The 15,057-nt window shown below is 45.4% G+C and overlaps 3 protein-coding genes across 5 annotated transcripts in view; 2 read left to right on the top strand and 1 right to left on the bottom strand.

Annotated features, from left to right (window-relative positions):
- The window catches only part of ACOX1 (acyl-CoA oxidase 1), a 20,621-nt gene extending 11,307 nt beyond the window's left edge, over positions 1-9,314 (bottom strand). The window contains exons 1-3 of one of the 2 annotated variants that reach the window (XM_057378970.1): positions 9,115-9,314; positions 7,920-8,079; positions 2,356-2,516 (exon numbers count right to left, since the gene is read on the bottom strand). In XM_057378970.1, the coding sequence (XP_057234953.1) occupies positions 2,356-2,516; positions 7,920-8,079; positions 9,115-9,229 (436 nt within the window). In that variant the 5' untranslated portion in view covers positions 9,230-9,314. The remainder of the gene's footprint in view (positions 1-2,355; positions 2,517-7,919; positions 8,080-9,114) is intronic. The other variant, XM_057378969.1, reaches the window with a different exon arrangement.
- Positions 8,399-13,621, top strand: TEN1 (TEN1 subunit of CST complex). Of its 2 annotated transcripts, none has more exons than XM_057378972.1 (4): positions 8,399-8,804; positions 11,194-11,296; positions 11,411-11,568; positions 12,788-13,621. In XM_057378972.1, the coding sequence occupies exons 2-4, from the start codon at positions 11,211-11,213 to the stop codon at positions 12,925-12,927; spliced, it is 384 nt and encodes a 127-aa protein (XP_057234955.1). In that variant the 5' UTR covers positions 8,399-8,804; positions 11,194-11,210; the 3' UTR covers positions 12,928-13,621. The 2 variants fall into 2 exon arrangements, with proteins under 2 accessions (XP_057234955.1, XP_057234956.1); XM_057378973.1 differs by lacking the exon at positions 8,399-8,804 and adding an exon at positions 9,351-9,452.
- A 1,251-nt stretch (positions 13,622-14,872) lies between these two features.
- The window catches only part of CDK3 (cyclin dependent kinase 3), a 5,146-nt gene continuing 4,961 nt past the window's right edge, over positions 14,873-15,057 (top strand). Inside the window, exon 1 of the mRNA XM_057378952.1 lies at positions 14,873-15,000. Within this exon, the coding sequence (XP_057234935.1) occupies positions 14,873-15,000 (128 nt within the window). The remainder of the gene's footprint in view (positions 15,001-15,057) is intronic.

The following is a 15,057-nucleotide window of genomic DNA, read 5'->3' as shown; positions in this document are numbered from 1 at the left end:
TTTTTTTTTAAGAAAACGCAAATCCTAGATGTCTGCACCATTTGCTCCAATTTTTTAAAATTAAAGATTAGACACAAGTGGTGCACATGGCATTCCAAATCAACTCCCTTCAACTTTGGCTGGTTTTAAAAGCTCTCTTAAAAGGATAGTGCTCTGCATGTGTAAGTCAAAGTTGTGAACATGAACAACTTGGCAAGAAAGACAACATTTTTCAATCTGTAAATCAGCACAAATTGTCTCCAATTAAACATCTTTCATCAGAATTACTCTTTCTCCATGTTCTGTCAAACATTACAGTGYGGTGATTAAGTGGTCTATTAAGTTTTTTGATATAAAGTATTAAATCATCATTTAATCTTTAAATATTGACAGCTTTGAGTATTAAAGTAGTGGGGATAGACTGAGGACCAGTATATCCATCTGGTTCATTTATGTATGAAATAAATTTAATTGGACTTTAACAGGAATATATATATATATTTATATTCATTTAAATCATATGCATTATGGCAAGAGCACCGGTCTGAGCTTGGCTCAAACTCCTTTGACATTTTTAGTGAAGCGGGAACAATGTGTCCTTGTGTTCTCTAAACACACATTAATATGARCTAGTTCTGTCCCCAGGGCTTCCCAAGAACTGAAGTTCTGTTCTTTGATGTTCTCAGATTCCTGCAAATAAATGCAACCATCTAATAAACCCAGCGGAAAGGTTTTCTAAGCTTTTTGACTGCACAGTCACCAAGCCAACAGGTGACTCATGGGTTACCAGGAATACCAGATTTTAAGTGAGTTAAGTACKGGTGAGAAGTACACAACTGACAGTCAATGAGTGAAGAAAATGTCCTTATTTACCAGCAGTAGTTATAAACCAGACAGAAACAGCATAGTATTTTCACTGCTCCTTCTTGTTTCTTTCTCAGCCTCATGCTAATGGTGGGGTTTTTTTCCTTTGATTTTTTTTTTTTTTTTAGAGAGACTTCTTCACTATGTGGCAGGTTGAAATCAGCACAGCAATCAGACAAGATATCACCAAGATAAAAGTGAGTAACTACCCATCCAGACCGGGGTTCAATTCAGTAATTCAGAGGTCTGTTTCTCCATCACCAGTTTCTAAACATCAGGATTTAAATTAATCAAAGCTCAGTGACAATTACTGCAGCACCTTCACTGATGAAGTATCAGATACTCAACATTCCCAGTAGGAATGCCAAATGTTTGCATTTTAATTATTCAGCATAGAAAATATATTTACTTTAACATATTAGCTCTATTTAGTATCAAAATAGCAATTTAACCATGAAACAACATGAGAACTATAAGGAGATCAACCATCACCAGGCAGGAAAGTGCAATGATCTAATGTGAAATTGGAAGTAAAACAAATCACTGCAGTGTGGATGCGACTGATTTAAAGCAGCTGGTGYGAGAAAGCAAACAAGGCCAGCAGGCACTGACTGGTGCCATCCAGTTATCTYTGAGCTTCTGGTGTTGAGGTGGGTTTGTTGAGCAGTGCAGAGGACAAGATTTCTTCCATTGARTCTTCCACAAACGTTTCAGCAGCTGTAACTGAACAACCAGGCAGCTGGCATTGCCATCCAGCAGTGTCCAGACTTGCACACCTCAGGCTTTCCCAGTTCAGATGCCAGCACAAGCACYGGAGTCCTTGGCTGGTTCAACTATTCTTGCTTGTATTTAACAGCCACAATTCCATGTTCTGGGCTAAAAGACTGATTTCTGATCCATTAAATGTTTTTTTTTCCATTTGAAACAGTGAGAGTTGCTTTCAACAACAGCAGGAATAAGATGTTTTTCTTCTTTGTAACCAAGACCTTTCCATGAAGCTGTGCAGCTGCAGTGGAGCAGCATCTGGAAGAGAAGTGCCTGGGGCAAAGCATACCTGACTTTCAACCCAAAACTCACAATCTCACCGTGCTCCACTGCTCCTAAAGGAATGCTCCTGACCTGTTGCTGCAGGCCAGCCATGGCTCTGGCATACAYATGTCCCAAAATCAGGCAAAAATAAAAGCCACAGCACTGTTCACTGACACGTTCCAACTGGTTCAAGTGAAATTCAGACTCTCAGGGCTTTAGAATAACCTCCTCTTTTTAAAACAAAAGGAAACTACCACCAATGCAGTGATCAGCTAAGAGGTGCATTCTGGAAAAGACCAAAAGGAATCCTGGGATTGTCAGGATGTGAAATGAGGCAACTGCCTGGCTACAGGGCAGGAAACATCAACCATTAACTGAGTAATTTTACCTCTCCCCCTTTCAGATTGACCCAGGGAACATTATCAATTTACCCACTGGAGTTAGAGAAAAGAGGTTACCCATTGATCCCTGAARGGAACTAACCATGTCCCATTTCGGTTTGGGCGTAGGTGCCAATTATCTTGACTCCACGGACCAGGGGCAGCCACTTCTCCTTCTGAGCAGCAGTCGTTTGGGTCTCTATGGTTTTGTGAAACATGCTGAAGTGGAGACCCAAAGGTTCAGGAAAACTGCCCAAGCATGTTCTACAGGAGAGAAATAGAGGGATCTGRATCTCAGTCTTACTGTTATCATGAACCTGAAAGGCTTTTCTCCAACTGGAGCATAAGAAAAATAATCTTTTTGCCTCATTCAACCTTGATTTTTGTTCCACAAGCAACCTCCTAATAYGGAGGCATCAGAAGCAATGTTAATGGGGAAACAGATGTTTCTTCCAGGCATTTTCTTCACCCCATGAACCCTGATGTTGCTTTGGAACTGAAAAAAATATTATTCTACAAAGACTCATGGGGAACTTAAAATAAGGACATGAAAACCAAATTAATTTCTCCTCCATCTCTCAGGCTTGGTGGGAACAAATCCCACTGCTGCTGGTGGCCGAGAACAAGGGCCGAGAACAACTTCTTCTAGCTAGAAGCAATATGTATTGAAAAGCAAAGGGTTTTTTGGAGACTGAGCTCTGTATTACCTGCAGCTGCTTCTATCAGTTGTGAGATCAGGAACTCACCTTCAATTAAAATTACCATTACAGTCTAGTGCTGGAGGGAATGGAAAGAAAAATCCAACATTTTAGGTGTGCTTCACCAAAACAGAAGTTATTTCATGAAAGAAAACTACTGATTTAGAAGCCGTGATGGCTTCTAAAAGTATCTATCTTTCTTTAAAGTATCTTTCTTTAAAGTATCTTTCCTTCTACAGTTTGAACAGTTTCTTCATCTTCAATCTAACGTACACAAATGCTTATTCCATCTAAACTCTAAGATAGAGAAAGAAAAAAATGCACCCTCTGCATAAATACCATAGGCAATGTTCTGCATATAGTTTGCCAATTACAGCAGCATTTGTGATCAGCATTTTGCACCATACAGAGAGTAAATAACTGATAATTCAAAAGCAGCTCCTATACAGACTGTGAAAACCAGTCTTAGAATGAGAGACAAAGCACCAGTGWACTGCATGTTGAAGATGCCTATTTTAAATGGAATAGGAATGAGCCATAGATTTTTCCAGGACCAACATTATTGTAATCAAGTAACCTAATGCTGATTAATGTATTAATTAATGTATTAACTTGCTTTAAGCTAATGTGAGTGCAGGTACAGTGTCTCAAGTTCCTGGAATTGAAGCAGACAGTTCTTACACCAAAAAATATTCTATGGCCTACAGCAGCACATGTTTACAAAGCTGATGCTTTCAGGCTGACCAAAAGCTTAAAAATGCTGCAAGGACAGTGAGGCAGAATAGTTTTCAACATTCTTGTGGTTTCCCTAAGTGGGTTATTCTTTTAGCCCAGGAGCAACAGCAGTATCCTTTACTTCCTCACTGCCTGCAGTACACTCCTGTGCATCTACTCCTTGGGCCAAAAAGGACAAATCTAAGGGAGAAAATGAGTGCTGACTTTGAAACACAATGTTTCAGGGCAGCTTGGGAAGAGCTTGAATGGCTCAGGGCGTATTTTCAGCAGTCATTGAAAGAACTTGAGAAAAAGATGCAGCCCATGCTTTGCTGTCAGAAAAATCAGGTTAGACATTGCTTCTTTGAAGGTAATCCTCCAGGAAAAAATGCCAAAAATATCCTGAAAGGTCACGCCAGCAACTTTCACTGCCTGTGAATTTAATCACAAGAGCCAGATACTCATGCTTAACTATCACCTTCTCTGGCTAGAGGAAGACAACAGACATTTTGCAAGTGGATGCTTTACATCCCTGTGTCAGAAAGGTCATGATGTTYCAGTAACTGATCATGCAACATTTTAACAGCTTCTTGCATTAACTAAGCTGAAAGTTAAAATACAGCAGAAACTGTTCATCTCTGCATACTCCATGCTGAAGATTTAGGATTTTCTCAATGTGCCTTTTAACAACCTGAATGGAATGAGAAGGGATTCCTGTTTTTTTTTCAAGACACAGGGCAAACAAAAGAGGTACTAGCTGTGAAGGGAGCAATAACAGATTTTCTCCCCTTCTTTTTCTTTTTCTGAACTCTTACTGCCTCCCATCACAATTTCTACATTCCCAGCACCTGGACTGGCTGCTCTCTAAAAGGCTGCAGCGTGTAACTGTTCAAACACTCTGCTCCATCAAGACTGATCGAGGATCAGCTGCTCTAAGGTCAGCCTTGCTACAACAACCAGTGTCACAATGAGCTGCAGCTCCAAATCTGCTCATGGGAGAAGGCTGTGTAGTAATAAGTGCTTTGGCAATATAGATCTTCCCGAGTTTCACAGCAATCAGTGCCACCCACACAGCATAAGGCACTTATGTGACAGGTGAATCACTGTCTCTCAGTGCACAGAGGACGACAGAAGCAAAAATTCTGTGCCTTCAGAGCCTCAAAAGCTACAGAACAGCTRCAAAGCCATTCTCAGGCTGCAGAACTGGGTCAGAGAACAGGGACATTTACTTTGAATTAATGCCTGTGTGCCAACTTTTATACTTTGTGAAGTTCTTTGTGAAGTTCTGTCTCAAGGATGAGCATGAAGGATCATCTCAGTGGAGAAGGAGCAGGAGCTGTGTCTGGGCTGTGTTAACTGGGCTTCAGAGCTAACAAATCTATTGGCAATAAAGTCCTATTTAAGCTGTACCAAAGTAAGATCAACTCATCCACTCCACATTAATTTAGCAGTGGCAAGTGAGCCCATAGTGYAGTTTTTCTGTTTGATTTATTCAAAGCTATTCCAGGTTCTGATTTAGAGACGTAAGAATAAATTCCAACAGGAAAAGTGCGCATTCATGGAATGCTCACAAACACAGGAATCATCTGGTGACCAGCAGCTCTCAGCTCTTCTCTTCTTCTATGACCCAATTTCTCCCAACTGTTTTTCACTTCTTCGTTTAATCCCATTTTCCTCAAGGAAGGTTAWTTAAACTTGAAGGTGAATTAAACTGAGCAGCTTGCTCTCTTCCAAGAGCTTTGAAGCATTACACCAGGAACATTTCCCATTTTTCATGCTGACTTACATTTTGCTGTAGTTAGACTGTAATACAAATCTGAAATATTGGCATTTTTAGGCTGATAGCCTTCAAAGCTGTAGCTCAGCACAGCAGGAACTGCAGTGTGGACATAGAAGAATTATTAAATGAGAAGCAATTAATGTATATTTAACAGATCCTCTTATGATTTGGAGTCCAACAAAGCCCTTTGGAAACTGGAAGGAGAAGCATTCCCTTGGACATGTCACAGCAGCAGCAACTGTTTAAGTATATCTTCAGGGCAGTGAAGGAAGCAGCATTTCTCCTCACCTACTCATAAATCAAGCTGTAAAGTTGGTGAGTCATGGGCAGAGCTACTTAAGAGATGTTCTGGCRGTTTAGGAAAGTTACAGGAAAAAATTCTTAAAAATTGCATATGTAAATCTGTCCCTGCCATTTAGGGATAACTGACAAAATTTCTTAAGTTTCCATAAGTAGAAATGTCAATCACAATAAATACAACTTGAAATCTTAATCAAGGACTTCATTCTATTTCCTAAACGTAATTTGACGTGTGTTGCAACACCATATCCATTCTGTTTTCAGGTCAGAGAAATGAATAAACCCAGACAGTTTCTCCACATCCGTTTTTACACTAATGAAGTCCTTTTCAGTTACCACCAATTAACACGTTTGGATATGGGACAGAAATATAATTTTGTCAGTTGGGTGAAGTTCATTGAATTTAAAAAATATCTGACACTCAGCAGGTGGGAAGGTGGGGACAGATGTTAAAATGCAAATGAAATCAAAGGAGGAAAAAAGAATCCTTTAATTTCTTCCATTTTTAAGCAGCAGCAAGCCCACATTCTCCCTTGCCAACACCATACATTACAGTAAAGAAGTCAAATCAGAATATTAAGAGTTCATAAAGCAAACACACTTCACCTGTAGGCAAGTTAGTGCACTGCTCTTCATTCTTTTACATGTTAATACAGAATAAGTATAGTATATAAAACAAATTAAAAATTGCAAATACAGTCAGTCTACAGTAATTGCAATTATATTTGGAAATCCTGAATGGCTGCAATTAGATTTTACTCTGAAAAAAGTAAGCCATTTTCATTGTTTCAGTTGATTTTGGACCATGAATCCTGACAAGTCACACCTGAATATTCATATCATATAAGATATGGAGGTACAATGTGGTATCAATATGAAATATTACACTATCAGCCATTTAAAATTAAGAATTGCCGACTCTGAAAGAAGTTTATGGAAAGACAAAACTAGAATCCCTCATTTGACTAATTCAGAAAAGTCTGTTTTCATATCATATTGTCAGTAATGCTACAAAAAGACAGAAAATTTGTCAGCTAGTAGATTAGATAGACTTCTCTGAATTTTCTCTGTAGAAATAAATGAAGAAACTTCCCTGTCCCTTTCAATAAACCTTGTGTAGAAAAAAAAAAAAAATTAATGATTAACTTTTGCTATGCAACACCTGAATAATCCACTACTGTCACTGATCTTGTTCCCTGTTATCACTGTCCACCAATGACAATTTTCAAAAGAACATTTATGTTACTTCCACGAGAATTTCATGACACGGGTCAGTGCAGACCAGTTTCTCTGAAAGTAAAACCACAATGGACAAGATGTTTTCAACTTCCTAGTGCCAATATCCATATCCTAAGGTTCATGACAGCTTTCTGTCAGAGGGGGCTTGTGGTTGATTATTTAATGTGCCAGGGGATATATCCATGGGATTACGACAGATTTCTAGATCTGTGTAATCTCTCTGTTATCAGTTTCTGTTTGATTAAATCAGAATGAGTTTAACAGAATCAGGGGGAGAAATATATCAAAATCARGAACTAAGTCCTAATACCTTTTGGAAGGAATGAAAACTCAGATGTAAAGACAGCCTTATTTTCATTAACTTGATCCAAGGGTGRTACTATCAGATAAACCAAAGGTCAGATACAACAAAAACCTCTGGGTCAAAGTGAAACTCTGTAGCACCAGGAGCTTAGGGGMGGGACACAGGACAGTGATAAACAACAACTAACAAGCCATCTTGGAACATTTTCAAGTATTCCTGCAATGTGACTTTATTGGGTCTAAGTGCAAAGTGAAGTAATCAGCTTTAAGAGATTTCATTAGAAGCTGCAAACTCATCAGATCTATTCAGATTAAAAGTAATTTAGTACAATCTTTTAATTCCTTTTGGAAAAAAAGAAGTCTGACTTCAAGTTCCACATTTCCGTTTCTGAACCACATATAAAGAACAGGGTGTAATCGTCAATGCTGCATKTCTGTTAAAAAAATCTAAGAAATCACAGTATTCAGGAAATGAGGGTTTCATCTGAGATTCACTGAAGCCAGACTACAGTAGGCTTTTATACAAGTCTTGAGCTTCCTTTAGACAAAAAATACAGGGAAAAAGCACAGCTCTAATRTCCTTGGTGATGATTTAAGTATGTGCAATAAGCAACTGTGGATCTTTTTAGGTACCTTTTAAACCAGTAGATCTCCTCAGGATCTGCAATTCCATATTCCCTTAACTTCATCACCATCAAGGAGCTCTTCCTGATGGCTTGTTCATAGCGTTGGCTACGGGACAGGAAGTTCAAATCCTCRTGCTGGAAGTCAGGGTCATTTAGAACTAAGGCCTCTGGGGACAGAACAGAAGAGGAAAACAAGCTCAGTTTCCACAAACCTCAGCAGTGGGTGAGAAACAACCCAGCATTCTACCTGCTGTACCTCACGATAGAGGTATCAGAAAACTGAAAATAAAATTAGAAGTTAAGGAAATCAGAAAGAAGTCAAAGCTCTTTGAGAGCTTAACTCCCAGCATTCTCATTCCACACATTAACCCCATTTTCAGTTCAAAGCACTCWGGACTTGGCAGGAGGGCAATTCACTGATGTAAGACCTGCAGGCCCCTCAGCAACAGCCTCAGAGGCTCAGGCAGCCTCATGAACTCTGATCCCCCTGCAGAAGGGCACAGTTACCATTCCCACTGKGCCAACTGGAAACAAGATGCCCAGAGACCACAGACCTTCTGTGTCCCCACTTTGGCACTGAAGTTACACAACACCAGCCTCTGACAATCTCAGCCCAGGAGAAACTGGAAGTAGTTCATCAGTCTCTCATAACCACGGTCGTGCCGGGTGACAAACAGGTGACATTTGTACTGTCGGGCAAGAGCGTGCTAGGGAAGGAAAAAGGAGGGGACAGCGCCCAKGAGAAATGACCATGGGAAATCGCCTCTGACCCTCCGGAGGAAAATGAAACAGAGAAGTAAAAGGACATTGTTCTATTAGGGCCACCCTAAATCCTTTCTGGGAAGGGAAGAAGAGGGACGAACGCAGCTCCTGTTCCGCTTTAACCCTTGAGGTAAGACCTCCTTCCTTYACGCTGACCCTCCACCTGCAAACCSTCTCCTCACAGCTTTCTCCTCTCCTTGGGRTTTACCCTCTCCCCAAAAGTTCCTCCACAACCCGTCCCGCCYCACGACCCCATGACAACTTCGTCGTTCCTCACCCTCCCCGGGGCTCCCCACCTCTCTGTATCTCCCCGGAGATCTCCCCTTGGGTTCCCCCCACCACGCAGCCTCTCCCCTTCCCATCCCCGCACAYCCTTCTCCTCCTCGGAGCCCTGACSGGCGCTGTCTCTCCCCGTCCGCACGGCCCGGGCCCTCCCTCACCGATCTCCTTGCGGCGGCGGGTGCGCTCGGGGCCGCCGTCCAGGATGTGCGTGAGCAGCGCGGGTTGGAAGGTGGCGGAGGCGCGCTCCTTCCGCAGGTCCGCGTTCACCGACATCGCGGCGGCGGCTGTGCCCGATCCCAGTCTCAAACCCAGCGTCAGTCCCGATCCCGATCCCGATCCCGTCCCCGCTCCCGTCCCCGTCCCGGTCCCGGTCCCGGTCCCCGTCCCCGTCGCCGGCCCCGCCCCCTGTGACGTCACTCCCGCGACGCCACGTGGGTGCTGACCACGTGGGTTCGGCCCCGTGTCCGCCCTTCCCGCGGGAGGCGCGGCCGGAGCGGTGAGCGGAGCGTTCCTTCGCCCCGGGAGCGGTGCCTTAAATCGCGCCGTGACCGGGATGGGCGTGGAGCAGCGCGGGGAGAGCGCGCGGCACGTGCGGCATCGGCGTGGAGTGGTTAATTAAATAAACAGCTCATTAAATGCCGTTAGCGGGCGGCGTTTGTGCACGCGTTAAATGCGGTGTTGGATGGTGCTCTGGATTAGATAGTGCGGATAAAGGGCTGCGTTTGGGGCTGGGCCTGCCATGAATGTGCGTGCAACGTCCTGCAGCAGAGGTGGCACGTGCATTAAATAGCACATTGGGTRGGCACAGGGTGTGTGGCGATTGGTGTACGGCTTCTCCAACCTGAATGATTCTATGCGTTAAAAAGTGCATTAAATGCACKCTGAGCATGTTGCATCCCTGACTGATCCCACCATGCTTCACAGTGTGATTCAGGAGCACAACCTTCTAGAGGTGCAGAACTGACCCTGCTTTTCAAATTTTAGGTTTGGTGGGAATGTAGGGAGAGCTGCAGAAGGCAGGGAGGTGGATCTCCACCTCCGAGGCCCAGTTGAGACCCTGCCAGAGGGGTTTTGCAGCCTGCTCTGAGTGTCTACGGCCTGGCTTTCAGCTGTGATGYATCAGGCACAGAGTGAGATGTGTGGGGATGGGGTGAGCCAGGGTCATCCTGGTATCTGCAGCCTCCCACGGAGTCCTCAGTGGGGCATTTTGCAAGTTTGAACCCCGTGAGCAATGTGTGGGGTGGGCAAAGGACACTGAGCATTAAACCCACAGCGTATGTGTCAATGCAGTGTCCCCACTGCTGCGTAATCAATATTGGGGGTCCTTGAATCCTCTGCTATGGACCCACTTGCCTGAGTGACAGGAGTTTCTGCCTGGGCTGTTTTCCAGCTCTTGGGGTTCCCCTCAGAGAAGAAAAAAAACAGAGAAAAGCAGTAAATTGAACATGGRAACACTCCAAACGCAGGCAGCCGGCAAGGGAGATCAGAGGGAAAATAATGCCAAAAGAAATCACTTCAGGGCACAGCCAGGAGCCTGGCCATGACATTGACTGGGCAGGATTAGAACCTTGCCGAAGCTACTTTGCATTCCTGCCTTTCTGTGCTCTCTGTGCTGTGGCTGACTTGCCTGTGTCTGCCCTGCTCCAGCACTGGAGCTCCCAGAAAGTCCCACCTGAGCCTTGTCTTGGAATTAATCCTTCTCACTCATTGCTGTCTGCTAAACCCTGCCAGACTTCTGATTTAACCAGGTTGGCTTGGATCCAGTTTCTTGTTCTCCAGCTGCARGATCAGACATTGCCAGAATTTCTTATCCAGCAGTAAGAGAACGGGCTCTGGATCATTCTTTAAATCTGGCTGCATAGTACCCTGTGTAGTACCCTGTCACCAGATGAGGCTATCCCTGCATCTCATTCCCTCACTCTCTCTCTCTGAACTCCTCAGTCACCATTTGTCCCACTTTCTTAACCTTTCTCAACCCATTCGTAGTCTGGGGTGGACCTGGAGGACCTGGTGGGCTGCCTGTAGTTCATTCTGGGTCGTGTTGGGGCAGGTAGCTCCTCTTTGTGCCAGGATGCCCTGGGCTTGGCATGCATTGAGCTGCAAAAAGTATTCAGCAGGGAAAGCTCCTGCAGCCCCCTGGATGGTGGAACCTGGACAGGGAAGGTGTTGAAGGGCAGTGTCACTTACTTGGATCAGGTACTGGTGCAGCATGAAGTCAGACTTTTGCTTTACTGCAGGCCAGCTGTTGTGTGAGATGCTGCCGAGTGCTGGTGTTTATTATTTCCCGTGGGAGATCAACAGCTCAGTCCCCGAGGGGAGGACACTGAGGACGTTTGGCAGGTGAGAAGGGTACCCTGTTCTCCTTGCAGGCCAGGCCTTCAATGGCTGAGCACCCTCCCTTGGTTTGTAATTGGATCTCTGCACGGCTGAATTTCCCGAATTCATCATTCCCAGGTTATGCTGCTACGACCTGGCCCGATCTGAAGCCATTCTCACCACTCAGCACGACTCAGCTCAGTACCAAGTCTGTGTGGACACCAAGTTTGTGGAGCCATTCCAAGCCCAAGTGGGATCTTTCTACATGGTCCTGGGAGAGACTGAACACAGGGAAGGTAAATGCTTSAGGAACCCATGCYCTTTGCTGCTCTTCATGGTTCATCWGTTCCTTTGGGGCTGCCTGGGTCACTGAGGGCAGCGTGGGCCAAGGCAGCTCCTCTCGTGCAGCTCTTTGAGTCACACGARTGTGTGATTCAAGGTAGGAGCAGCCTGTCTGTCCCTGCTGACCATGAGAAGAGCCACCCTTACCTTGGTGAAAATCTGGCACTCTGGCACAGATTTTTTTTAGAAACAGGAAGCACCTCAGCAGCATTGCTGGGATTGTGAAATCTGTGCTAAAAAGCCTTCTGGCCAGCCACCACACCAGCCATCTTCACCCCAAATGTGCCTGATTGCAGCAATACCTCATTGCAAGTGTCTGGGTTGGGCTTTGCCATCCTTGAAAGGCTCTAATTATTATCCCTGCCCTCAGACATGTGAGGAATGCAGGCAGGCTCTGTCATGCATGGAACCCTGTTGTCCTTTCCTGGGGTGCTCTGTGTTCCAGCTGCTTGGTGCTTTGCGTGGGGAGTTGATCTGAGCTGAGCCATGGGATGGTGAAGCAAATTCTTTGTTGTCTTGGCCACACCTGATAAAAAGCATTCACATTTGTGCCATAGAAATCCTCAGTGGCATGTGGATGCAGGCAGGTCACACTGCACGTGGCCTCTAGAGAGTGACCTGTTAAGCCACTGCTGCAAAATTCCTTTAGAAAGTTGTTATTTTGGTAATCCCAGACTAGGAGTGAGTTAGCCCCATTTTGCATGGGTGGAAAGGCAGCAGGCTGAGATGGWGGCTGTATCACCAAGGTTTGGCAGCTCATGTTGCCACCTGAATGTCACCAGCTTTGAGCCTCTTCTAAAGCCCAGCTTTGTTCTACCCTCTTGTCTGCAAAGGGACATCCAGAACTGAGCTTATAAACCATCACTGCTGCTTTTCAGACAGGGAAAACCGAAGTGCACCCAGTCACAAGGTAGACAGATGCTGCATGGCAGGCACTGGCACTGTTCCCCAGTGCAAGGGGAGTGCAGTGTCAGTCATCAGCATTTTGTAGCCATCAGGGCAGAGGGAAAGCACATCACTGAATTAAGCTGCTCCTAATGCTCGCATCAGTGGCAGCATGTGGCCAGTCCAGCCTCCTGGAAGTTTTCAGGCTATGGTTATTTGCCCAGCTGGAGTCATGTGTTGCCTGAGGGAATTCAAGGTCTCCAAGCTGCTCTGTTTTCCTTTCTACAGAAACCTCCAGTCCTGTGGTAAAAGCGCGAATATTGACCTGCGTGGAAGGGATGAACGTGCCCTTGCTGGAACAAGCCATACAGGAGCAGAGGAAATACTTCAACGAGAGGGAGGAGCAGAGGGGAAACGGCACATCCTGACAGCAGCTCTGAGACCAGCCACACGCTGGTCCTTGCACTGCCATTTGCAACAAATATGTTAAAACTAAATTAGGAGGTGGGTTTGCTGTGGCGAACAGCAAAGTCACTGAGCAGGGAAACACTTGAAGACTGTGAGTCAGTGTGTGGCTGTGGATTRTCCATTCCTGCCCCAGGTGTCATCACTGAAAATAGCTCTGGGAAGCAGGTTTGTTGTTTGTTTGAAAGGGTGGTTGAGGAAAGGGAGCACTGGAGTTATACTGGTCCTTTTGTAATGCACGACCTGTATAAATCAGGAGAAGTAGTCTCTGAATCTGGAGTTAAGCAGCTCATCTTTGGCAGATGAGGGTAAAGGGCATTGGCACGAAGTTCATTAGCCCTGCTTGGCTGCGGGCCCATGAGTGTGTGTTGGGGTACCCTGACTCAGCTGCCACACAGGAACATTCCTGGCAAAACACTCACGTGTCTGGGCTAACCAAAGAAACAAGAACAAAGAATCTCTGTTTTCAGTAGCACCTGCCTCTTTGGGTAAGAACYATCCAAGAGGAGGATTAATTCTAGCTCTAAGATAAATATTTGCAGTACCCTGACAACCACCACCTGACTTTCTTCCTTGACACAATTAAATTTAAGAGACCTTAAATCGCTGTTTTTGAAATCTAAAGATTTTGTYTGAACCTAAATAAAGATAAAAAAGTAGGCAGTCTGTCTTTTATTGATTTAATCCCTCTTTCTTGCCAAGGCAAATGTGTTAGGCCCTGCACAAATCCTATAGATGATGTAAGAAAATTGCCTTCTCCTAAGTACTGGGTATGTATGGATGTGGCTGGCTTTGAAAAAGTTGCAAGAAAAGTGAGTGAAGTTACATCAGAGCACTCTGATTGAAAAACATGGTGGCGGGCCCACACAGCTGAATTAAACCATTGACAAAGGGACAGAACATCACTGAGGTCAGATGAGAATCAAATGTTTGTGCAAGGGAGAGAAGACTCTCCTGTGCTGTAGAAAGCCCCAGCCCTGAAGTGAGCTGGGCCTGTATTTTACAGGGGAATKCAGCCATCTCCAGACTTCCTGCTTGCACTCAAAGATTTCGAGCTGCTGGCTCAACAATGGGTTAAATCAGCCCTTTTTTAGGTCACCTAAAAGTTGGGGTCTGCCCTGTGGACCCACACAGCTGCAATGTCCATGCCCACACAGACATGTGAAGCCCCCAGGTCCTTCAGATGAAACTCCCTTTGCCTCTGCCTTTCCTGGTGCAATATGTAAGATTAAAATAATCTTGTCTTTGGGCAGCTATCAATGATTAATCCCCCTCAAGGACATCTCCTGGAAGGCTGACTGAGCAGCACAGCCCACGCTGGGGAGGTTCAAGGGACAATTGTGCAAGACAAAATAAAAGGGGAAAAAAACCTAAAYAAAACAAGACAAAAAAASCCCAATAAAAAWTAYGTTTTTGCTGGGTGTTTGACCTCAGCATGTCCCAGGGAACTAATTATGAACCCCCATGAAGCCCAGTAGTGCACAGATGGAGCAGAAGAGCTTCCCCTGGCCCTGTGCAGTTCATGCTGCCTTTTCCCAGGCCCCAGAGTGCCTCTTTACATCCTTTCCCCACAATTTTTGTCTTTATACCAGCACACTGCACAGCCGGGCCACAGAAAACCAACCCTGGGTGGCTCCTGTGTGGTTCTGCTCACCTGAAGCCACTCGGCCACCTCAAACCCCACCAGGCAACCCTGTCCCCCCACAGCCACCCCAGGCAGGTCCCTGAGGGGTCCCTCAAGGCTGAGGGAGCATCAAGGGGGGACCCAGACCCTGACAGCACCTCAGGGAACAGCCGGGGAGCACAAACCCCTTCCCCAAATTCACCTTTGCGTTTCCCGCTTTTTCYCCTCCCCTCAGAGCGCGGTGCCGGCTGCCCCCGCTGCCATCGCCAGGCGGAGGCAGCCCCATGGAGGCCATCCAGGAGTCCTTCCAGAAGGTGGAGAAGATTGGGGAAGGCACCTATGGCGTGGTGTACAAGGCTCGCAACAAGCGCACGGGGCAGCTGGTGGCCCTCAAAAAGATCCGCCTGGACACGTGAGTGGGGCAAAGCCCTGGGCCTGCCATGGCGCCAGGCCGGTGCCCGATATGGTG

This window comes from Malurus melanocephalus, unplaced genomic scaffold (assembly GCF_030028575.1).
Source record: "Malurus melanocephalus ecotype Western Australia unplaced genomic scaffold, MMel_1.1 scaffold_381, whole genome shotgun sequence".
Classification (NCBI taxonomy): domain Eukaryota; kingdom Metazoa; phylum Chordata; class Aves; order Passeriformes; family Maluridae; genus Malurus; species Malurus melanocephalus.
Note: the sequence above shows the minus strand (reverse complement) of the source record. Positions and strands in the feature narration are given on the sequence as shown.

What these genes read in the sequence shown, in the direction of transcription:
- TEN1 (XM_057378972.1), top strand. Translation starts at nt 11,211, where the DNA reads ATGCTGCCGAGTGCTGGTGTTTATTATTTCCCGTGGGAGATCAACAGC. An exon ending in ACACTGAGGACGTTTGGCAG is followed by an intron (nt 11,297 to 11,410) that starts GTGAGAAGGGTA and finishes CATCATTCCCAG; the next exon opens with GTTATGCTGCTACGACCTGG.